The 25,631-nt window shown below is 42.8% G+C and overlaps 1 protein-coding gene across 1 annotated transcript; it reads right to left on the bottom strand.

The window, feature by feature from the left end:
- Nucleotides 1-2,695: 2,695 nt before the first annotated feature.
- On the bottom strand, nucleotides 2,696-3,500 carry LOC138239383 (craniofacial development protein 2-like). Its single transcript, XM_069190837.1, is given in 2 exon segments — nucleotides 2,696-3,233; nucleotides 3,235-3,500. Coding segments are annotated over 2 exon segments (804 nt in total).
- Nucleotides 3,501-25,631: the final 22,131 nt, after the last annotated feature.

Below are 25,631 nucleotides of genomic sequence, written 5' to 3'. Positions count from 1 at the left end.
TTTTGTCACTCTTATCCAGAATTATTCCAGAACTTTTGTATATTTTGTAATGCAATGAACACATTTGTACAAAAGCTTTGTAAAAAATGTAAAATACTGTGTCTTGATTTCCACTCTGCACTTTCAACACTTTCCCATTTCATTTCTTCTCCACATAGTATAAACAATGCATGTTCCAGTAGAAACACATCAGCCTTTATTTAACTTTTTTTTCTGCTACGTACCTACCTGTAATTGTCTAGATTAAGTATAATTTATTGGGTGTTTGCCTAGTCTAAAATGTTGTCTGTCTTTTAGATTTACTTTGCAGCTGCTACAGTGTTTACTAATCCTCATAATTTCATATCACCTACAAAATTGACTACTTTACTGCATGTACTTGATTGTTGATATAAATCAGGAATAACACTGGTCCAGATGTGTGTGGTAGTATAATATTACATAACTCAAATCAGAGCATTAGCCCCTTATCTATAGTATAGTCTATTTTTTACACATAAACCAGTCTTTAACTGAATCATGCTCTCATACATGTCCTACTCCTTATGGTAGGATTGTCAGCCACCTTCGACCTCATACATAAAAAAATGCAGCCAACGGTTGTTAAAATACATTAGATCTACAGTACTAATCTGACACTTAGCCCATGACCAGAGAGGGTTGGCTCCTGGAGTAGCTGATGTTGATGATGATGTTTCCGGTCAGTCGGATCTGACTCTCGGTGATTCTATAGGCCATCTCTCGCCACGCTTTCCGGTCTTGGACTTTCCCTTTCAGCTGTTCTATGCCTAAGCCAGTGTCCGTTTTGATGGCGTCGAGCCACCGCGTTCTTTGGCGACCTTGGCATTCTTGTTCCACTGACCATTCCAAGCATCATTGCTTTCTCCAATGAATCTGATCGCATCATGTGACCCAAATAATTGAGCCGGAGTCTGGTGATCTTTCCCTCAAGCAAAATTTCTGGCTTGATGCGCTCCAGAACCTCTTTATTGGTGACCTTGCTGTCCATGGTATCTGTAACAGTCTTCTCCAGCACCATAGCTCGAAAGCATCCATCCTCTTTCAGTCAGCTTTTTTCAGGGTCCAGCTTTCAAACAATAGCATGGACCATTTTGCATTTCATTGTGAGGCTGATGTCTTTGCTATTCTAGATTTGGTGCATGCTCAGCATTGCACTACAGCCTAATGTAATTCGTCGCCTGATTTCAGGGCCGAAGTCTCCAGTTCAGTTGATCATGGATCCCAGGAAGCAGTAAACCTTGACGCATTCGATTTCTTCACTATTGATGGTTATTTTGACTGCTCCATTTCCAGCTGTTGTTATGATCTTCGTCTTTTTGATGTTGAGGTGGAGACCCATCTTTTCTCTTTTCTTTTTGATTCTTAATATGAGGTCTTTCAGGCCATCTTCTATTTCCCCCAGTAATGTTGTATCATCAGCATAGCGGAGATTATTAATATTTCTGCCTCCAATCTTCACACCGATTTCGGATTCTTCCAGATCTAATTTCCTCATGATTATTTCTGCGTAATGATTGAAAAGAAAAGGGGACAGAATACAGTCTTGTCGCACACCTTTCTCGATTTTGAACCATTCGGTGTCTCCATGTTGTGTTCGAACAGTTGTTTCTTGGTCTTTATAAAAGGATCTTATTATCTTGATCAAGTGTGCTGGCACTCCCAGTTCTTGCAGGGCCTTCCATAGCTTTTCGTGTTCGATGCAGTCGAATGCCTTACTGTTCGATGAAGCAATTGTAGATGTTTTTTTGATGTTCATGACATTTCCCCATAATCCACCGCAAATTTGTGATATGGTCACGGGTACCATGATCTCGTTTGAACCCTGCTTGCGAGTCAGGTAGTTCTGCTTCAATGATTGGGCGCAGACGCTGCTGTATGATCTTTAAGAGGACTTTGCTCGCATGAGGAATCAGGGCTATTGTATGGTAGTTGCAGTGGGATGAATACTGATCTCTTCCAATCCTTTGGCCTCCTGCTGGTTTCCCAGATCTTCTGGAAGATCGCTTTGATAGCCACTGGTGGAACAGGCCTCAACATTTCTGCTGGGATGCAGTCAATACCAGGTGCCTTATTGTTTGGTAACTGCTTCAACGCCCATACGACTTCCTCATCCAGGATAGCTGGCTCCATTTCCACTGGGTCATCGTGGGGTGGCTCAGGGTCGCTAGTGCTTGTATACACAAAAATGCACAAGATCTCAACATGGAACATCTGCGGAACAACTCTTCCGTGTATTCTCCCCATCTGCTCTGATGCATTGCTGGCCAGTCAGGACCTTCCCGTTCTTGTTTTTGATTGCACCTTTGAGGGCAATGAAAGAAGTTCGAATTTTCTTGACCTGCGCAAAGAGATTTCTGGTGCGACCTTTTCTACAGTCCTCCTCCATTTGCTTGCTTCGCTGATCCCAGTATGCTTCTTTGTCCTTCCTTGCTGCCCTTTGAAATTCTGCATTTAGACTCCTAGCCTTATCTCGGTCCCCAGCGGCTTTGGCTGCTCTTCTTTGATCGGCGATTTTGATGGTTTCTGTCGACAGCTACTTGCTCCTTTTCTCTGATTTCTTGTATGGTATGTGTTCCTGCACTGTTTTATTAATCGTGGATTGGAATTTGTCACCATATTGGAATTAGAATTCCTGCCACAATTCGTCCGGCTGTTTGTCTTCATTGCCAAGAAATTAGAATCTGTTCTTCACTGTGACTGCGTATGAAACAGGTACCTTGGAGACATCAATACGCTTTGATGGAGCATTCTTTTTGATGTTGCAGAATTTCACCTTGATGGTGGCTACAAGCAGTTCGTGGTCTGAACCGCAGTCAGCACCAGGGAAAGTTTTGATGGCAAAGACTGAACTTTTCCAGCGTTGACTGCAAAGAATGTAATCTATCTGATTGCGATGCTGTCCACTGGGGGCTGTCCAGGTGTACAGACAGCGTTTCGGTTGCATCAACCATGTATTTGAGACCCTGAGATGGTTTTCATGACAGAATTGGACCAAACGATCACCAGCTTCGTTCCTTTCACCCAATCCACACCGGCCTATGATGTTCGCCTCTTCCTGACTGCCAACCATCGCTTTGAAATCGCCCATGATATAAATGATATCCTTTTTGGACACTTGTTCCAGTGCTTCCTCGATTTTGGCATAAAATCATTTGCTTTCATCTTCTGGAGCATCTGTTGTTGGACCATAGACTTGTAAAACCGTGACATTTAGTCATTATGCGGTCGCTGATGGTGGTGTAGCTCTCGACTGCATGGGCTATGTTCTTGTGTGCTATGAGAGCCACTCCATTTCTTCTAAGTTCTTGATGCCCAGAATAATACACTGAAAAGTCGTCCAATTTGAAGTGGCCATTTTCTTTCCAGTGTAATTCACTAATTCCAAGAAAATCTTTGTTGAGTCTGATCATTTCTCGCTTGATGATGTCCAGTTTCCCTTGACTCATTCCGCAGATGTTCCATGTTGAGATCTTGTGCATTTTTGTGCAGTGCAGATTCTTTCTATTGCAGGCAACATCAGCATCTGGGCATTAGGCAGCATCAGCACCCCATTTCCGTCATAAAATCCCTCATTACTCGCAAATAATCCTTGCTCTTCCCCAGTTGCTTTCTGGATACCTGCTGGCCTGGGGGGCCTACCATTGGGTACCATATTTGAAACATGTGAGAGATTTTCCATGAATTTTCATGGCGATGGTTTTCTAGGGTAGGTCGCCAGGTCTTTCCCCATCCCTCCCCATTTGTCTGGGCTTGGGACCAGCATGCAGGAGTAACCCTGCATGGCTAGGTTCCTGGAGTAGCTAGAACAAGCCTAAACCTCATCAAATGCCCTTCCATGGGAGGCTCAGCCTAAAACTGTTATTTCACGACTATGGGTGTTGCACAACACAATAGCCATTTCCAATGAATGATGGATAAGCTTTTGCTGCCTCATATGGCACAATCTTCAGTGCATCTGGACAATATATGGTGACAATCTGGACATCTGGAAAATATGGTGATCTTAAGCAAGTATTGATACACTCACCTGTGACACTGCAAACCCTCCATTGATAACTTGAAAAAAGCAAACCTGCTGTTTTGTCTGGCCGCAAATGAAAACGAAAATAACCCAAGGAAATAAGTCAAAGTTTTCTTGGACTTGATGAGGTATTATTGCCAACCCCCCTCCCCCCTCCCCCCATTACATAGACCTACATCTTCCCTACATTATTTGAAATATTTGTGAAAATCCCATGCTGATCATGCCCAATTCCAATAAATGGTTCTACTAGGGCAATGCCTAAGAGAAACATATCAATGTGGTATTACTGTAGGTGAGAGACAATGGGGGAGATGAAAATATTGTACTAAAAACTATTTAAGGTTTAACAATAAATGTTCAATTTTATGATCAGATCTTACTGGAATAGGCTCCAGCTCCCCCTCGACCCTGTATTGGATAGGGAGATTAGAAAATGGATGGATGGATCCAATATGTGTCAGCTATTATTTTTCTTGAGTTAAATGACTGTGGTTTATAGGAAACCAACACATTAGATTATATTGTTAATAGTAAACAATTCCTATTATAAAAGAAGCTTTTAAAATTGCCAGGTCTATAAAGAGTATAGTATTTGTAAGAAGGTGTAGATTTGTAAAAAGCAATGCAAATAAAAATGAGCAGCAGCAGAGGTAACCTAGATACAGTATGTGTTGTGGCAAAGTGCCTGTCTTTTGAATATAATGACTATGCATCTGCTACTGGAGGCTGTGCCTCAAGGACTCACTCAATGTGTTGAAAATAGTTGCAGTCATGGAAACTAATTGAATCTTGGAACTCCCGCATCGGTTTAATTTGTGGGTTCTGTCTGTATATAATGGTGTTGGATTGATGACTTGGAGGTTGACATAAGGAGTTCATCAATAGACCACCTTGGCTTAGGCTAGCTGTTCCAGTAAGTTACACAGGTTGCCTAATTATTTTAGCAATGTTTCAAATGAATTAGGTTTATGTTGATTTTATGTGCTATATAAAGAGAGGAGACTTCCACAACCTTGAGTTCTGTCAGGGTACACTGTTTCTGTACAAAGGCGCCTTTAGCCATGCTTCCATACAGTCAGGGTCCACAGGTCCACAGTGGCTAAATAATTCTTTTGGGAAATGCAGCTCAAAAGAACAAAAGAGTTATATATCATGCATCTGGCATGGTTGTTAGTGCCAATGCCTCACAGCTCTTGGTTTTTAGGTTTTATTTCAGTCTGGAGTGTCTTCTGTGTGGAGCTTGTGTATTTCCCCAATAACTGTGCTTTAAGTGGTCTGGTTTCATCCCACAGTACATTAACATGGCTTCTCAAATTCAACCTCTGTATACATGTGATACAATGAAGTCATACTGCATAGACATACGCACTATACATGCATGCAAATACAAGATTTGACACACTGCACTTCCAGAACTGTACTTCAAGGTCCCCAGCAATTGATTGCACAAAGCAGAAAGCAAGACACCATCTTTTTGGGTTGTATTTTTGTGGATTGTAGGAAGAAATGAATTCTATATATGTTATTTACATATTTTCCCTGAATGTCTCCCTTCATCTCACTGCTGCATTTTGTTGTCTAGTTTTGTATGTATTTGACTTGTTTTTGTTCGTCTTGCACCATAAATGAAGCTATCCAAATGTTAGTATGGAGTTCACATTCAAAGTATAACTGTTTAGACCCTAACTCTTACTCATAACACAGCTAACATCTCAGTACTAGGTAAAAAATAATTTCAAAACTTCATCATGTAATAAGGTGATACATCTGCAATTAAGCAAATATTCTACTAACAATATCAAGGTGTCATGTCAGCTCTTTTGCAATCATTTTGAATAATTAACTGTGATAACTCCAGGGCATGGGCAGCATAATAATTTATTTTTATATATGCAAGTCACAGGAAAAGAGTTACAGATACAGCTTTAGAGTACAACATAAATGCTCTTTATCTACTGTACATACTGTAAATACAAGCCAAACAAAACAAGAACTAAAACAAAAAATACTCAAGTTACTATTTGAGCATCTGACCAACTCACTTCGGGTGACTCTCTGGAGGTAATTACCTGGCAGCTGAGCTTATGATTAGTTTCTCAAAAACAAACTTAAACTCCAAACGTTACGTCACACAGCTTTTCCAGTGCATCTGCATCTGTATAAGTCCATAATTTTTTTATGCTTTAATACAATGCATGTACTTTAATTAAGAGTCTGCACCTACTGCCAAATGTTAACTTCAAGTCCTAATGTACTCTAAGTATGAAAGACTCACATGTTTGGGTTAATGTCTTCCCTCTACTTATCCCATGTTATCCCATGTTAAAAAGGGTAGATGTTGAAATATACTCTTATCCTGTAGAACCTTTGGATGCTCTACAGGATGAGCATGTCTGTTTTAGTCAAAAGCTGGTTCTTAGAATGTTAAATTACAAAGCTAATGCCTTCTATATGCAGTAAGATATTATGATATGTGTGAGAAATGATAAATACATCAAACAGTGTAAGATAATAACTTCTGTTTTTATTAACATATTTAAACATGTTGCATATAATATATATATATACACTTTTTTTTCTTCAATGGCCTGATGATGTACAGATTTTTTATTCTTTTATACAGTATGGCTAATTCTTCAAAGGACTTTACACAGATCATTGCACACTCGTCTACGGTCTCTCTAAAATAACTTCTTCAATAATATTCTTTTTATCCATACATCTATTATCCATTTCCAATTAATTCTAAAGAGAGTAGTGGTGAACCAGAGCTTACCAGTAGTCACCAGACAAAATGGGACTTTCTTTTTTTAATAATAATTGCTTACACAGTGGTGTGAAAAAGTGTTTGCCCCCTTCCTAATTTCTTATTTTTTTGCATGTTTGTCACACTGAAATGTTTCAGATCATCAAACAAATTGAAATATTAGACAAAGATAACACAAGTAAACACAAAATGCAGTTTTGAAATGAAGGATTTTATTATTAAGGGAAAAAAAAAATTCAAACCTACATGGCCCTGTGTGAAAAAGTGATTGCCCCCTCAACCTAATAACTGGTTGGGCCACCCTTAGCAGCAACAACTCCAATCAAGCGTTTGCAATAACTGGCAATGAGTCTTTTACAGCTCTGTACAGGAATTTTGGCCCACTCATCTTTGCAGAATTGTTGTAATTCAGCCACATTGGAGGGTTTTCGAGCCTTAACCGCTTTTTTAAGGTCATGCCACAACATTTCAATCGGATTCAGGTCAGGACTTTGACTAGGCCACTGCAAAGTCTTCATTTTGTTTTTCTTAAGCCATTCAGAGGTGGACTTGCTGGTGTGTTTTAGATCATTGTCCTGCTGCAGAATCCAAGTGCGCTTCAGCTTGAGGTCATGAACAGATGGCCAGACATTCTCCTTCAGGATTTTTTGGTAGACAGCGGAATTCATGGTTCCATTTACCACAGCAAGTCTTCCAGGTCCTGACGCAGCAAAACAGCCCCGGACCATCACACTACCACCACCATATTTTACTGTTGGTATGATGTTCCTTTTCTGAAATGCTGCGTTACTTTTACACCAGATGTAATGGGACACACACCTTCCAAAAAGTTCAACTTTTGTCTCATCAGTCCACAGAGTATTTTCCCCAAAAGTCATGAGGATCATCAAGATGTTTTTTGGCAAAACTGAGACGAGCCTTTATGTTCTTTTTGCTCAGCAGTGGTTTTGTCTTGGAACTCTACCATGCAGGCCATTTTTGCCCAGTCTCTTTCTTATGGTGGAGTCATGAACACTGACCTTAACTGATGCAAGTGAAGCCTGCAGTTCTTTGGATGTTGTTGTGGGGTTTTTTCTGACCTCTTGGATGAGTAGTCGCTGCGCTCTTGGGGTAATTGTGGTAGGCCAGCCACTCCTGGGAAGGTTCACCACTGTTCCATGTTTTCGCCATTTGTGGATAATGGCTCTCACTGTAGTTCGCTGGAGTCCCAAAGCTTTAGAAATGGCTTTATAACCTTTTCCAGACTGATAAATCTCAATTACTCTTGTAATCATAGCCGGCCCAGGGACGCCAAATATGTAACTTTGCCATAGCCAAATTAAATGTAATGTAGCTCTCTGAAGGCACCAGTTCTGTAGGGTTTGGGCATTTACTGAGACAATTATTAATTGTAGCAGTAAATCACAAAGTTGATTCTTTTGATGGCTTTAGAATCCAACCATGCGACATAACTCAAACAATGCGCACACACAGGTACTAATACACGAGGATACATTTATATATACATAGAATATGCATGTAAACCTAACAGATCTTATCGAGAGGGTTATCAGAATACAAAAGGTATATATTCAGTCAGTTACAAAGTTTTACACATATCAAGAGGACATACGCTCAGTATATCATTCATTAAGACCGTTTCGTAAATGAACTTGGTTATAACTTCTACATTAGATACTCAAAACAAGTACATAAGTCTTAAGAATTAAATTGATATCAACTGGTTGGGATAACAATTGAATTCTCGAGCAGTAATGCAGTGAAGTAAAATACTCATCCAATCTCTGGGGATTCAGATCTCCTGCGGGCACAAAGAAACAGTTGCAGGCTGTTGTTGTCCAATCTGCGCTCTCTGGCTAGGTGCCAGGCTGTGCTGTGCGGCTTGCAACGGTGCCCTGCTGATGCTCACGGACGGCTAGTTAGTGTTGGCTTTAACAAGCACAGTTTGTGCACAGGAGTAAAGATGACTGTGGGTCCCAGCAAGTCAGGAAGAGGACCAGTTCGTTCCTGATGAAGAGTTAGTTCTGAATAGTGATTCAGCTGTCCACAGTTCCGACCTGTTCACGAGGCCTGCTGCTGATGCTAACCTCGGGTGGATCCTCTGGTTACTCTCTGGCAACCTCCGCTCTAGACTCTTAGAACAAAGGAAAGTTTTGGCACTCGGACACACTGGCCGTTCCGTGGTTATCTGGGCTGAGTCTCAGGATGGTCAGGAGGCGCGCTGCGAGAATGTCCTGCCCTTGGGAGCCTTCTGCTCCTGGGCCGTCCTGCCCTGGAATTCTCCTTTGAATTCCCTTTAGGAAAGTCTCAGAATTCTCCTGAATCTTACTGAATCTCTCAGGCTCTCTATGTTGCCTGTTTTTACCTGGAGAAACTTCAGCTCGTTGATTGGCTGAAAGTTCTATGGGCATCAGAGTCCCACGTGAGTTACTCGGCCCTTCCAGTCCCTGATTGGTTGATCAAGGTGAGATATGAGTCACTTACTCCTGACACTTAGGAATGCAGTCCAGATGTCCAACTGGCACTCCCTAGACAGATAGGCACCAATGGATGACCATTGATCATGATAGCCAGGCTTAGCTAAGTGCATCCCCCTTTGGGAGCTATCAAAGGAAACCTTAAATCAGCCTGCATGAATAGTTTCTCTGTGGCTGCACCACAGAGATGAACAGAGAAATGGGGCCTCATTTGGGAAGCTCAGAAACACTTAATTCTGCCTTATTAATAAGCCTCGCCGCTACACTCTGTTTCTCACTTGTTCCTGAATTTCTTTGGATCGCAACATGATGTCTAGCTTTTGAGGATCTTTTGGTCTACTTCACTTTGTCAGGCAGGTCCTATTTAAGTGATTTCTTGATTGAGAACAGGAGTGGCAGTAATCAGGCCTGGGTGTGGCTAGAGAAATTGAACTCAGCTTTCCAAAGATGTGATAAACCACAGTTGTTTTATGTTTTAACAGGGGGGGCAATCACTTTTTCACACAGGGCCATGTAGGTTTGGATTTTGTTTTCCCTTAATAATAAAAACCTTCATTTAAAAACTGCATTTTGTGTTTACTTGTTTTATTTTTGTCTAATATTTCAATTTGTTTGATGATCTGAAACATTTCAGTGTGTCAAACATGCAAAAAAAAAAAGAAATCAGGAAGGGGGCAAACACTTTTTCACACCACTGTATATAGTGCTTTTCTGGACACTCCATTCAAAGCGCTTCAGGTAATGGGGACTCCCCTCCACTACCACCAATGTGCAGCACCCACCTGCATGATGCAACAGTAGCCATATTGCACCAGAACGCTCACCACACATCAGCTATTAGTGGGGAGGAGAACAGAGTAACGAAGACCATTCATAAATGGGGATTCTTAGGAGGCCATGATTGGTAAGGGCCAATGGAAAATTTGGCCAGGACGCTGGGGTTACACCCCTACTCTTTTCGAGAAACACTGGTATTTTTAATGACCACAGAGTCAGGACCTTGTTTTTTATGTCTCATCCTAAGGATGGCAGCTTTTTACAGTATAGTGTCCCCGTCACTATACTGGGGCATTAGGACCCACATAGACTGCAGGGTGAGCGCCCCATACTGGCCACACTAACACCTATTCCAGCAGCAACGTAAGTTTATCCCAGGAGGTCTCCCATCAAGGTACTGACGAGGCTCACACCTGCTTAGCTTCAATTGGTTGCCAGTTGTGTATTTTTTCTTCTCAATCAGGTTGTCAGAGTGCCATGACTTGGTCTGATATAGTAGATGGACCAGACATCACACGATTTGTCAATCCCATACTAAAGAGTTTCTTCATTCAGTCACCTAAGAACCATTCCCAACCTTCCTTTTACCAGCTTCTAGTCTAAAAATTGCAAGTATATTACAAGTTCACAAATGCCAAGCAGGAATTTGTTGAAAGAAGGGATGCTTTGAATAGTACTTTGAAAAGGCTGGTTATGAAATCAGTAATGCTTAGAATCAAGCACTGAAAGCTTAGTATTTTATATGCATTCTCTTAAGAATTAATTTACTTAAAATTAGTATTTTAAGATCAATTTTTTTAAATCTGTTTCAAAAACCAATTTCCAATTATTGGGATAATCTGGGAATAAAGTCTTGTGTTTCCTTTCTTTTATTTTCAGCACGGAATAAACCTTGACTTGTTCCTTCGCAGCCTGCGCATGCTGATGCAGCTACCTACTTGAACTACATGACATGTGACCTTGATAATGTGTTATTTATGTGTGGGGCTTATTTTCATGCTCAGTCCTTCACCCAAATACTTCAGCAGTACATCCAATACAGTTTTTTGTGTACTTGGCGTGCTCGTAGGATTAGGAAGTAATACCTTTTTTGTGATCATTAATACTGCAGTCTAACATGAAACCATATTGAAAAGAACAAGTAATAATTGCCAAACTGAGCTGATTTATACTGCCTTAAAAGAAACCACATTATTATGTGATAATATTTTTGGATGTTGGATTTTCCCAGAGCAGGGGACATATCTGTCACGCCCTGTAATCCAAGAGGGGACTCTACCTTAGTCCTGTTCCTAGTTTCCTGTGATTATTCGTGTTTTAACGGTGTGTTTTGTTATGTAGCCTATTTATTTCCTCTGTATGCTTTTTTTTTTCTAGTTTTGTTTTCCTGCATTGCTTTGGGCTTCTTCTTTTTAGTTCTCCTATTCTAGTCGTGGGATGTGACTCCCGACATCCATGCCTTCCCAACATCCACACTCCAATAACTGGCATTCCATGGGATATCGGCCATGGGATATCGGCATCTGTGACAGAATGTTGAGCTTATTTTTTGTTCTTGCGAGTGGTGTTTTTTAATGTTAATTATTCCTGACTTCCTGGTTTCCTGGTTCCCGGGTTCCCATGCCCCTTGATACCTGGTTCCTTGTTCTCCTGGTGTTTCTGTGTTGTTTGTACCCCTGTTCCATCAGGGTTTTTTCTGTTGTGTGTGTTTTTGTCTCACTCCTCCAGAGGAGCCCAGCCCCTTCCTCTACTCAATAAAGGTTTTTATCCAGAGGAGGAGGTAGCTCTCAGCTGTGGACTCCCAGAGGTTTCCTTTCAGTTTAATGAGATTTTTCCTCAGCTCTTTTTTGGGCATCAGGAGCCGCCCTTGAACAGGGGGTACCGCCATGCCGTACACACCAAGGCCGCTCTAACTTTGTCCTATTCCTAGTTCCCTGTGATTTTTCATGTCTTCCCGGTGTGTCCTGTTGTGTTGCCTATTTATTTCCTCTATATGCTCTGCTCCTGAGTCAGCATTGAGGGCACGGGTGTCTTGAGATATGCCTATTACCAGGTGGCGACCTCCACATCCGTGGCCTGAGGGCATAGGTTTCTATACCGACATCGTCCAACCCCTCTGAGCCTGGGCTAACCTCAGTGTTGCCCCTTTTGCTTCTATGCATAGGGTCTCTACTGCTTTCCTTGTCATTCCATAGCATGCCCTTCCAACATCCGTGACAATACAGATACAGCCATTCAAAACATGCAGGCGATACCGCTTTATTTTGTGGTGCGCTTGACGTGGTATACCACAAGTTACGGTATTAATACCGTATATTCTCACATAGAACCGCATGATACCGCAAGTAAAATAATAGTATCCGGAATGCTAATACAGCTCAACCTCTCATGTTTGAGCTGTCGCCATCAAAGTCTTTACCGAAGATATTACTAATAGTATTTATAACTAAATACAGTGGTGTGACCTTGGACAAGCTGTAAACTCAAAGTATTGCCCTGGTCCACAGTCTTTTTTTCATTGACCATCTTTGTAAAAGTAACACCACAACATTTCATTGATCCAATCACGCATTTGTTTCCAATCATGCAAAGTACAGTAATTTTTGAGAATTTTGGTGAACTCCGATTCATCATGCCTTTCACATGCTCATAAAATATATTGATTTAAGAACCTAAACATACAGTATTACAGTATGTAAACTGATATGGCTGGTTTCGGTACTTTAAAGAAAAAATACACAGCAGTATTCCATTTCTCCCTAAATGTTTTAAGCATCGGAGTCTTTAACTTACATGTGAAATAACATGTGTATAAAAAGTGGTAGTTTTAAGCTTTTCTGCGAATATGCTCCATACCGGAGCAAACAAGCATACATTTAGAATTTGATTAATAGGGAATATAATATGAAATTGCGTATCTAAAGAAATTAATAACGATATAATTATATTCATGTACTGCAACACAAGAATAATATACCTTGTACACAGAAATCACAGAGATCTCTCTGGTCGGGGTGCGGGAAAGCCGGCAGGCAGGTGGTGGGTGACGGAGAAGAAAATAAAGGCAGCTTTTAACTCCGCATGTCTGAGATTTTGTTTCCGTCATCATCAAACTATCATTCTGTCCATCGAAAACCTTTTTATATGTGACCTTCCAGAACACCTATCTGCTTTCTTCCTAGCACAATTTATGAGCACTCTGTGATTAAATTAATTCTCATTACATTATCATTCTCACTGTGCATAAAAAGGAAGATTAATAAACATAAGGTTGTTTAATGACAAACTATTGTTTATCTCATGGATAAATAGTCAAGTCTAGCCAAAAAGAGAAAACATCGACTTTTTTTAAACTCCAGAAAAAGTATTAATGGTTTTTAATTACCATTCTTTTATGGTACATGACTTTGCTAAAATGTATTTAAAAATAAAAATGATTACAAACACCAGCGGAGAGAGAGACACACTGTTTTTCATTGTCAAAAAGTAATTGTTTTTTACTTTGTCAGCACCCAGACAAACGTAAACACGTTTTTAATAAAATGCTTTTATTCATTCTTTATCAGACTCACCTTCCTGAATGTCCCCCGCCCCGGTCAACAATCCTAGGAAGAACACGAAACAGCCTGTTAATAAAATTGTTGCAATTTTGTTCGGTCAGTTCTTTCTCCCAGAATTTGTAGATCGCATCGATCAGTTCTTGCTTTGTGCTGGGTTAAGCAGTTTTCCGAACATAGTCTTTCAACGAATGCCAAACCATCTCTATCGGATTTAAATCTGGGGATTCGGCTGGAGTTTTCACCTAGTTCAGTCCTTCTGCTATAAGCCTCGCCCTTGCTGCTGTGTGTTATGGATCATTGTCTTGAAAGAGACAGTTCCTTGATCCAAAGTGCTCCCTGATATATGGGGCGGCATGCTGTGTGACCATGACTTCCTAGAAGAATTCACGATCCATAATTCCTTTGAAAATAAGAAGTGGTCCTGGGCCTCTTCTAGATATACCCCCCCAGATGTGAACCTGCAGTGGATGTTTGGGCTTTGGCTTGTCCACATATCTCCCCTTTTCACAAAATGACATTGTTGAAAACTGTTCCAAAGCCACTATTGTTTCCTCAGTGAAAAGTACATCATGAAATGCCTCCCCCTGTTCAATTCATTGGAGCACTTGTTTGAGTCTTTCCTCTTTGTTTTTTACCCTTATCATCGGGCATGTGTTTGTTATTTTGTATCTCCATCCAAGCCTTCTGCGCACTCTTCTTATCAATGTTGGACTCACACTCGCACCGAGGTCAGCCCATAGCCGTCTTTGAACTTGCATTGCCGGTAGCTCATCATTTACATCCGTCAGTCTGTCAATGGCTCGCAGAATAGGACTTGAAAAAAAAAGAGATCTACAGTTATAAAAATAATGTGCGTAGTTGTATCCACGAAAAGTTTTTTAGAAAGTTGTTTACCTTTGAATCGTCTTCGGTTTAGATTCTCTTTGCCTCCTCTCCCCTTTATAATGTCGTCTCACTGTGCTTTCACAAACGAAGATGTCCCTCGAAGCCAAATGCTGTACAATGTCTCGTGTTGACTTCCCGTTTCTTTTCATCTTCATTATTTGGTCTGAGAGAGTCTTCTTGATTTTGGCCATAGTCTGCCTCCTTACCAAAGCAATACAGTAGTGCAGCTTGAATTCTGTGCCTATATACTGTATGGTATGGTACAGATAAAACCTACACCATACCGATGAGCTTATACCAGGGAAAAACACTATTTTATTTAAAACACAATACATCAGGAATGTGTCTGATGCATTAGTAAGTAAAAAAAAAATGCGTCGAAAAGTCGGGCGTAACAATTGTTTCCTTTTTCTGATCACTCACTGTCTGGATACTCGTCTCACCTGCCCTGTTCTTTGTTTTCTTGTTATTTGCTGAGTATGCCTGCTGCGATCCACTCCTGTCCTTACATCTAAAGAAGAGTATTTTACATTTCTTTGTGTGGTCCATAGTGCAATTAACCCTTGCTAATACATTTGCGGCCTTTTCAAAGTCTGTGCTGTCCTTTGAAAGCAAGATGATCTCTGGTTCTTTGACAAAACAAGGCTCACCAGATAATGTGAAAAAGACCTGAATCGAAAGCTGTTTTTATAGCTTTTAAAGTTGTGCAGTGTGTAAGCAGGAACACATCATTATATCTTATATATGAAAAATACACAATATAGGTCCCAAACAAATGCAAATGTGTTTTTAATAAAATGTTTTTATTCATTCATAATCTAACTCACATACTGTAATTCATATTCCCAAGTGCCCCCAACCCCGTCTGACAAGTTCAGGAAGACTAAGGAAGTCCTTCATCTGTTGTTGAAGATCTGTGAGCTCGGTGACTTTGAGACCACTTGTTATCCCAAGTTGTTTGAATCGCCACAATTCAAATAGAGAAAAAAAAGAGTTGACTCACAAGATTTAAGATGTGGCTGTCAATGTTAGATAAAAAGACACATTCCTCGACGTTAGTTACATTGCTTGAAAAATAATTTTATTTCGAGAGACTGGATAAGTAATTCAAGTGTTTTTTTTTTTACTTCCTGAAAAACAAGTTGTTACGACCCCAAGTGTCTAGGGGTAAAGGGGTGTAACACTTAGGATAATTCTTTTGGATGCAGGTGGGTTTTGGTGAGGGACTAGGAAGTGTGATAAGGGTAAGGAGCTAGAGTGGTCCCAAAGAAAAGAAAATAACAAACAAAATGGATCTGGCTAGGACAGTAAGGGAAAGCTAACCTTACTACAAAAGAAAACCCGAAACACACTGTCTTCGGCGTCTTCAACAGCCTAGCTAACCTGCACTGACTACCCAAAACCATACAAGACAAATGGCACTTACCTGTACTAAACTAGTGAACTAATCCAAAATCAACTAAGTGCGTAAAAAGTACCCAACAACCTAAACTAACCTTATATACAAAAGTTCACACAAAAACACAAGTGAATCAGAAATACAAATAAGGGAAAACAAGAGTAATCAACAGGAGCAGGGTACAAAAGAACAGAAGTTGAACATGTAACACTGGGGCAAGGTAATGGCAATTCAAGGATGAACACACAAACAAATGAAAGTACAAAGAAACTAACAAAAAAAACAACAAAACAGCAAAGCCAAAGCTATACGAAAATACACACACACACACACACACACACCTTATTGCGTAGAAAGCCCTAAGTGCCTTCTCCAAAAACCAAGAAAGACACAAAGCAGAAGAAGAACTAGCGCAACTAGGAAGTTCGAAAGGAAAACCAATACTGAGCGAGGAGGTAGGAAAAGACTGGTGTTCAAGTACAGGATGAGACGGGGGTGTGGTGGTGAATAAGTAAACTAATAGGTAGACTGATGAAGTAAGGCTACGCTTTCTTCTGCCTCTTCCGTTGCCGGGAGGCAGGGATCGTAACAGTTCTGCCGCAGCCCCTGTTCTGCGGGCGACAGCAGGACCAGGTCTTCTGCATAGAGCAGGAACTTGATTTCTGTGTTGTGTAGTGTGAGACCAGGAGCCGCAGACTGTTCCAACATTCCTGCTAATTCATTGATATAGATATTAAACTGTGTTGGGCTCAGGCTGCAGGCCTGCAGGCCTGGGGTCAGGCTGCAGCCCTGTCTCACCCCACGGCCCCACAGCCAGTGGTGGTGATGTAATTAATAAGTCTTTAATAACCAGCAAAATCCAGGAAACACTCAATGTCCTCTTTGAACTTTGGAAGGGAAACACAGAAAGCCTTAAAACCTGTTATGTTCCCTAAAGCTTTCTCAGTCAGGTATGTTGTGAATGTTGTGAACGTCTGTAGATTGTATCTTATTTTTAGTTTTTGTTTTGTTTCACGTTAATTTTATAAGGGAGAGTGTCATAGAGACGACTCCCTTAACTCCCATCTTGATTTAAATACTTTTATTTTTTCACGATCTGGCAATGCCAGACAGAATTCACATTCGCTGCAGCCAAAAGGCCTTGCAGATCAGACATTCAAGGAACAAAACAATTATTGTGCCCGGCTCCTCAATGCGATAGCTTTAACGTGCTAATGCATTGGTTTAACAGTCCGGGTGTGGCAAGCTTCTAATGTCTCCTGTAACGTTGCCATGTAACTGTAGTGGCTCTCTGAAGGCACCAGTTCTGTAGGGTTTGGGCATTTACTGAGACAATTATTAATTGTAGCAGTAAATCACAAAGTTGATTCTTTTGATGGCTTTAGAATCCAACCATGCGACATAACTCAAACAACGCGCACACACAGGTACTAATACACGAGGATACATTTATTAATACATAGAATATGCATGTAAACCTAACAGATCTTATCGAGAGGGTTATCAGAATACAAAAGGTATATATTCAGTCAGTTACAAAGTTTTACACATATCAAGAGGACATGCGCTCAGTATATCATTCATTAAGACCGTTTCGTAAATGAACTTGGTTATAACTTCTACATTAGATACTCAAAACAAGTACATAACTCTTAAGAATTAAATTGATATAAACTGGTTGGGATAACAATTGAATTCTCGAGCTGTAATGCATTGAAGTTGAATACTCATCCAATCTCTGGGGATTTAGATCTCCTGCGGACTCAAAGAAACAGTTGCAGGCTGTTGCTGTCCAATCCGCTCTCTGGCTCGGTGCCAGGCTGTGCTGTGTGGCTTGCGACGGTGCGCTGCTGATGCTCACTGACCGGCTAGTTAGTGTTGGCTTTAACTAGCAAAGTTTGTGCACAGGAGAAAAGATGACTGTGGGTCCCAGCAAGTCAGGAAGAGGACCGGTTCATTCCTGATGAAGAGCTAGTTCTGAATAGTGATTCAGCTGTCCACAGTTCCGACCTGTTCACGAGGCCTGCTGCTGGTGCTAACCTCGGGTGGATCCTCTGGTTACTCTCTGGCAACCTCCGCTCTAGACTCTTAGAACAAAGGAAAGTTCTGGCACTCGGACACACTGGGCATTCCGTGGTTGTCCGGGCTGAGTCTCAGGATGGTCAGGAGGCGCGCTGCGAGAATGTCCTGCCCTTGGGAGCCTTCTGCTCCTGGGCCGTCCTGCCCTGGAATTCTCCTTTGAATTCACTTTAGAACAGTCCACAGAATCCTCTCCAGAATCTTACTGAATCTTCCTTTCTGAATCTCCCAGGCTCTCTGTGTTGCCTGTTTTTACCTGGAGGAACTTCAGCTCGTTGATTGGCTGAAAGTTCCATGGGCATCAAAGTCCCACGTGGGTTACTGGGCCCCACCAGTCCCTGATTGGTTGATCAAGGTGAGATATGAGTCACTTACTCCTGACACTTAGGAATGCACTCCAGATGTCCATCTGGCACTCCCTAGACAGATAGGCACCAATGGATGACCATTGATCATGATAGCCAGGCTTAGCTAAGTGCATCCCCCTTTGGGAGCTGTCCTTATCAAAGGAACCTTAAATCAGCCTGCATGAATAGTTTCTCTGTGGCTGCACCACAGAGACGAACAGAGAAATGGGGCCTCATTTGGGAAGGCTCAGAACACTTAATTCTTTCTTATTAATAAGCCTCGCCGCTACATATCCCCCCTTTTTGAAGGTCACGAAGTCCCGAGGCATTGTTGCCTTCAAAACAAAACAGAGTTAAGTGATGTCCCTTGCCATTAGAACATTAATCTTAAATGTCCACATTACTCCTCGAGAATTCATACCGGAACCAGCATTGGATACAAACAGGATGAATAACATCTGGAGTATGTATAAACACGGTAGGAGACATTATCTCAGTCTAGGAATTACACATCAGGAAGTTCACTGTCAATATCTGATACCTCTGTAGTAGATATTTGGGGAGAAATCACTTCCTTTCTTTTGACATGCTACCTTTGACTCATTCATGCTACCCGGAGTACATCTTGATGTAAGACTACAGCATTCAGAGTACACTGTCAGTCATGATCCAGCTTCCCAGCAGCAGTGTTACAATAACAACAGTTCCTGTTCCCAGCCCCCTGATAAACCACAACACCTGTGTTGGGCATCTGCTAGGGTGATTTGGAGGTTTGTTCCATTAAAGCAAATTAACTACCTGTACCTCTTCAGGGCTTACTGTTTCTTGGATTTCTATCCAATTCAATAGTGTGGCACCTGAAGGCATCCATGACCTCAAGTATGGTCTTATGTTGTCTGGTTCTAGACAGTACAGTGTTAAGTTCAAGAGCACTGTGGCCTCCTCTGGAACTTACAGGAAAACTATTTGGTTAGGTAGCTGCATTGTGGTAGCTGTATCATGCCTGTCACAAGTCATAGTGTCAGTTAAATGTGGTGTGCTGACCAGCCATTTACTTCCCACCTGCTCTTCATGGGGTTTATTAACCTCCCTCTGCCCGTTAGTAGCTTTACACCCTTCATTGGTGAATCGTTTAGACACAGCCAATGGATAGCTTTGGTAGCCATACCCATCTCAAGATTTGGAACCAAATTCAATCTTGCATTGCCTTCTGGGTGAGCTATGAGCGATGGGGTTAATGTCACATACTCCTCTACTGAGAAGAGTGGAATCAAGTGGGTTGGGATTTGTGCCATGGCTAGACTGGCTACAGTGGCACTAAACTCCCTTAACAGGTCTTGTGTCAACATTCTGGCCTGTTGCACACAAGCATAAACCCACTGTATAACACCAACAATCATGTCCACTGGTTGGGGAATAAGGTTTAACCCTGTTGCATAGGAAGTTGCCTGTAGGGTTTTCCCTAAGCTTTCCAACTTTTGATGCTGTTGATACAGTCTGTCACTACCCTCTGGCATTTCTGACACCTGCCTTCTTGGGGCAGTCAGGGTGAGAGTGCCAGTAGCACACAAACCTACCAGAAATAGCAAACGTGCAACAGTGGCGGCAGCAATCAGTCCTCCCAAAAGTCTTTTCGGGTGGCTGATCCTAGTCATCTCCTTCTGAGTGACTGTTGCCTTTCTAAGCTGGCGCCACATGTACATGGTGTCTTTCTCAGTATGCCCTGTGGCATCTTGGGCACCAACATCCTGGAAATCTGGGGAAATCTGACGCAGCTGCTAATGCTGCTCCTCCTTTTCCAGGGCATTTGCTTTTTCGATTTGTTCATGCCTGTGCTCTAGGAACCCTGCAGGGGGCGATGCAGCGGTGGAGCACGCCTGACCCTCAGCTAAGTGGTCATCTGGAGCACCTGAGTGATCTGGGATTGTTACCCCATTCTCACTGTTCCGGTCCACCCTGCACACTTCCTGATTGCGGAATCCCTCTATTGGCATGTTTACAATCGTTTGCTGGTCATGGGTGTAGGACACCTGCTCGCTCCCCCCTTCCCTCTCTAGGGGTTCAGGGAGCTGCCCCAGCACTGGGATAGCTAGTTCACTGTCTTTGAACTTACTATCACCCACCAGGCCCATGTCAGTGCAGGCGGGGATTCTGACACCCCTCTTTGCGATGTCCTGCACTGGCAGGTGGGTGACTTGACCATCCAGCTCCAGTCTGGGTGAACCACTGTTGGTCAGACTCAGACTGACAGACTGAGCTGGTGGCTGTTAGATAACCAGCTCGGCTTTCATTCCCTGACCACACTTTCATTCCCCTGGGACTGGGTGTGTTGGCAACCCTGCTGTTGAGGCAGGAACAATCAGGTCAGTCTCACTCACTACCTGGTAGTTGTGAGAAATAATGTTACCTGACTGCAGGTTCCCTGCTTCACAGCAGAGGGAATCAGCATCTGGGATCAGGTGTGTCCACAGCGCAGTAGTCTCAGCATCCAGCAGGACCTCCTGTCTAACCTGTGAATGTTGCACCAGGGGCACCTGGTGGTGGCCCTGTGACAGCTGCTCAAGCAGATCCTCACTAATAGAGGAACTCTCAGGGCTAAGGGTGAGGGCTACATCACCAACCTGCTCTCCTGCCATCTGAATCCCTTCCACCACTGCAGGGTGGTGGTCCTGACCCATCTTGGGTGCCAGGGTGCACAGGGAAAGCTCCTTTTCATCGCCAGGTGGGGAGATCTGCTCCTCTTTAGGGATTTAAAAGGGGTGTGCTTTACCTGGTGGATCAGGCGGCTGCTTGGAGCACCGCTCCTGTGGCAGGGAGGCTGTTGTGACCTCAGCCGGGACACGACTTCCCTGTATATCAGGGGAACAAGAACATATTTTTATTTCTCTTCCAGAGGGAACAGAAGGAATCCCCACATAGGCTTCTGTGTTCAGTGGGCACTGTGTGAGCACAGTCTGCCTCTTGGCCCCCTTTTTTTTCTGTACAGGCTTAGGAGCCTTGACCTGTTTCCACACTTTGCCTTTCTGGTGATCAACCAAAGGTTCCTCTCCGAGTCGCATGCCCTTTTCTTTTTCAACCTGTTTGAGCTTGCCGTGTGACATCAAACACCTTTCAACCTCTGTGTCAATCAGTGTCTCATTGGGTAAGACATCTCCCATGGCAGCCTCGAGGTAAAAGCTTCCTGCTTTTCCTCTGTGTTTTACTGCCTGCTCTGTGACTTCAGGGGTGGAGTCAGCACTCACTTGGGAGTGGCTGACCTTATCCAGGCAGGAACCCTTCCGCTCAATCAGATAGACTGAGGGAGGGAGAGGGGGCGGCTCTCCGCCTCCTCCAGTGGACAGTATCAGCTCATTCACGCTTCCGGCAGCCTTGGGGAGCGGTTGTCCCTGTCCTTATAAAGCTTGTTCAAGCCTGGCCAGGCGGGCGGCTACTGAATCCTTTTGTTCAGCTTTTTCTAGCCCTTTCCCTCCCCCGGTGTTCTCATGGCACTTAGGACGCTGGGTGCGGTCCTGTGTGCCTGCTTTGGAACGGGGCTTAGCCAGCTCAGGAGCCTGTGCTCCTTTGAGCAGGAGGGAGTTAACCCTGCTGGCTCTGACGGCAAACACAGTCACTTTAGCAGCTTTTTGCTCAGACCGACTTTGGACATCATACTCCCAGGCTTTCTGCACGAATCTCTTAATATCAGTCATTTTCATGCTCTGTGCATCTGTCTGCATTAAGATCATCTTTCTGACTGATGGGTGGAGATTCGCAATGAATTAACCCTTGAAATGTGTGTTCTGTTCACAACCCTCATCATTTCGCCCTGCAAAATAAGTTCGTCTAAGTCTCTCGTAATATTCGCGAGGGGACTCTGCTCTCTCGTGCTTAATGTTAAGGGCGGCGGCTATCGCGGCAGTCGGGTCAATAAACGCACTGTATTACTCAATAAGTGCTTGACACAGCTCCTCAAAATCATTACAGACTTCTTTCATCTGCCTAGCCATCCACTCATGTACAGCTCTGCTGGTAGTTTTCCTGACCAGAAACACTTTCTCCTGTTCTGTGGCGTTTGGCAGGTACTGCAGGGTATACCTGAGGTCTTGAATATAACTCTCGATATTATTCTCTGACACTGCAGGGTCAAATCTCTCTATGTCCTTCCATAGCTCTCTCAGAGAATGGAGGTTTATTCTCCTAGCTTCTCCGCTGACGGAGATATGGAAGAGATCGTGGTCAGACCTGTCGCGGCTAAAGAGAGTGCTTAAAAGCGACTCGAATTCAGACCTTTTAGCAACCATCGTTAAACTTAAAGAGTATTACTTTTAAGTACGAAATCACAGTTTTACCACAGAAAACCACAAGATCAAGTATGCAATCAACCCGGTAGATTGCAAAAGATCACAAAAGATCAAGCACTGCTTAAAGAGCAAGGGGAACTTTTTTCCTTTCGGCTTTCAGCACACTGTATTGTCGTGTATGAAACCCGCGGCATTTTATATTGAATTATTCCGCTTGGTTGACTCATTTTAGTCTTGCCAAACCCGTCCAGGGACGCCAAAAATGTAACGTTGTCATAGCCAAAATCTAATGGTAGTGGCTCTCTGAAGGCACCAGTTATGTAGGGTTTGGGCATTTACTGGGACAATTATTAATTGTAGCATTAAATCACAAAGCTGATTCTTTTGATGGCTTTTGAATCCAACCATGCGATATAACTCAAACAACGAACACACAGAGGTACTAATACACAAGGATACATTTATTAATACATAGAATATGCATGTAAACCTAACAGATCTTATCGAGAGGGTTATCAGAATACAAAAGGTATATATTCAGTCAGTTACAAAGAGTTACTTATATCAAGAGGACATACGTTCAGTATATCATTCTTTAAGACCGTTTTGTAAATGTACTTGGTTATAACTTCTACATCAGATACTCAAAACAAGTACATAACTCTTAGGAATTAAATTGATATCAACTGGTTGGGATAACAATTGAATTCTCGAGCTGTAATGCATTGAAGTTGAATATTCATCCAATCTTTGGGGATTCAGTTGCTGTCCAATCCACGCTCTCTGGCTGCGTGCCAGGCTGTGCTGTGCGGCTTGCAACGGTGTGCTGCTGATGATCACTGACCGGCTAGTTAGTGTTGGCTTTAACTAGCAAAGTTTGCACAAAGGAGAAAAGATGACTGTGGATCCCAGCAAGTCAGGAAGAGGACCGGTTCGTTCCTGATGAAGAGCTAGTTCTGAATAGTGATTCAGCTGTCCACAGTTCCGACCTGTTCACGAGGCCTGCTGCTGGTGCTAACCTCGGGTGGATCCTCTGGTTACTCTCTGGCAACCTCCGCTCTAGACTCTTAGAACAAAGGAAAGTTCTGGCACTCGGACACACTGGCCGTTCCATGGTTGTCCGGGCTGAGTCTCAGGATGGTCAGGAGGCGCGCTGCGAGAATGTCCTGCCCTTGGGAGCCTTCTGCTCCTGTGCTGTCCTGCCCTGGAATTCTCCTTTGAATTACCTTTAGAAAAGTCCACAGAATTCTCCACTGAATCCTACTGAATCTTTCAGGCTCTCTGTGTTGCCTGTTTTTACCTGGAGGAACTTCAGCTCGTTGATTGGCTGAAAGTTCCATGGGCATCAGAGTCCCACGTGGGTTACTCGGGCCCTACCAGTCCCTGATTGGTTGATCAAGGTGAGATATGAGTCACTTACTCCTGACACTTAGGAATGCAGTCCAGATGTCCATCTGGCACTCCCTAGACAGATAGGCGCCAATGGATGACCATTGATCATGATAGCCAGGCTTAGCTAAGTGCATCCCCCTTTGGGAGCTGTCCTAGGAAACCTTATCAAAGGAAACCTTAAATCAGCCTGCATGAATAGTTTCTCTGTGGCTGCACCACAGAGATGAACAGAGACATGGGGCCTCATTTGGGAAGGCTCAGAAAACTTAATTGTTTCTTATTAATAAGCCTCGCCGCTACACATGAAGTATGTTATTTTGCCACAGGCTGTGGGTCTCTGCTCTCGGCCATTGGCCAGGGTGCCAACCTGTAGAAGCAGCACCTTTATGGAGACTTTTCGGCAGCAGCAGGAGCAGTACAACGCATCACTGCGGAGGATTGGGAGGTTACAGACACTCCTGAAGAAGGAGACAGTATGTTCCAGCAGTCAAATGGTAGAGCAGCTGTCTCCCGATAAGTGCTTCTCCCCGCCGCACAGGTTGCAATGCCTGGCAGAAGCTCTGCCCCCCACAGAGCACACACTACCTCAGGACACTCCATCCCGGCCTCTCTGCTCACCACCGCACAGGAATTGGCTGATGCTGTCCCCGCTGTCTATCTCCCCTCAGGAAGCACCATTTACAGAGCGGAATTCATAGACGCCAGTGGGACGAACAATTCTCCCAGATATCCAACTGTTGCCCATCACTCAAGAGAAAGAGGGGGTTGTACTTGCAGTGCATCGGTATAGATGGGAAAGCGAGAGCTGACCGCTACGCCGCCCTCGTGTTTCGAAATCTTGTGACTTTTGAAATTTACTGGGGGTGGACCACATCGGTAAATTTCGATGGGTCCAGAGGCAAAAGTACCTTGACTTGCAATCTCCTAGAAACCATTAGTAGCATGGTGAATCAGAGATTCTCAACACTTACTTCGTGCGACTGGAAAATAATTCGTGATCAGATCAACGAAATGCTTCGAAGAGCACTCTTGTCCTCTAGTCTAACAGTCTGTTCAGAAACAAAACATTCCTCTTAAACAAGAGGAATGTAAAAAAAATGGTACAAAAGTTAAAAAACAATTACTTTTTGACAATGAAAACTGGTGTGTGTGTGTCTGGGGTGCTGTGCTCGCCATACAGAACATTAAAGTGTCTCTTTCCATTCAACGGGTGTCTGAGTCGCTGTGTTCCAATGTCACAGAGCTAAACCCAGCAAAAAGCAAGAACTGATCAATGTGATCTACAAATTCTGGGAGGAAGAACTGACCAAACAAACAATTTTATTAACAGGCTATTTCGTGTTCTTCCTAGGATTGTTGACCGGGGCGGGGGACATTCAGGAAGGTGAGTCTGATAAAGAATGAATAAAAGCATTTTATTAAAAACGTGTTTACGTTTGTCTGGGTGCTGACAAAGTAAAAACAATTACTTTTTGACAATGAAAATCTGTGTGTCTCTCTCTCCGCTGGTGTTTGTAATCATTTTTATTTTTAAATACATGTTAGCAAAGTCATGTACCATAAAAGAATGGTAATTAAAAACCATTAATACTTTTTCTGGAGTTTAAAAAAAGTCGATGTTTT

The sequence above is a fragment of the Lepisosteus oculatus genome, chromosome 6 (assembly GCF_040954835.1).
Source record: "Lepisosteus oculatus isolate fLepOcu1 chromosome 6, fLepOcu1.hap2, whole genome shotgun sequence".
NCBI classification, from domain to species: Eukaryota; Metazoa; Chordata; class Actinopteri; order Semionotiformes; family Lepisosteidae; genus Lepisosteus; species Lepisosteus oculatus.
The sequence above is the reverse complement of the archived record's forward strand: the minus strand, read 5'-3'. Positions and strand labels throughout refer to the sequence as shown.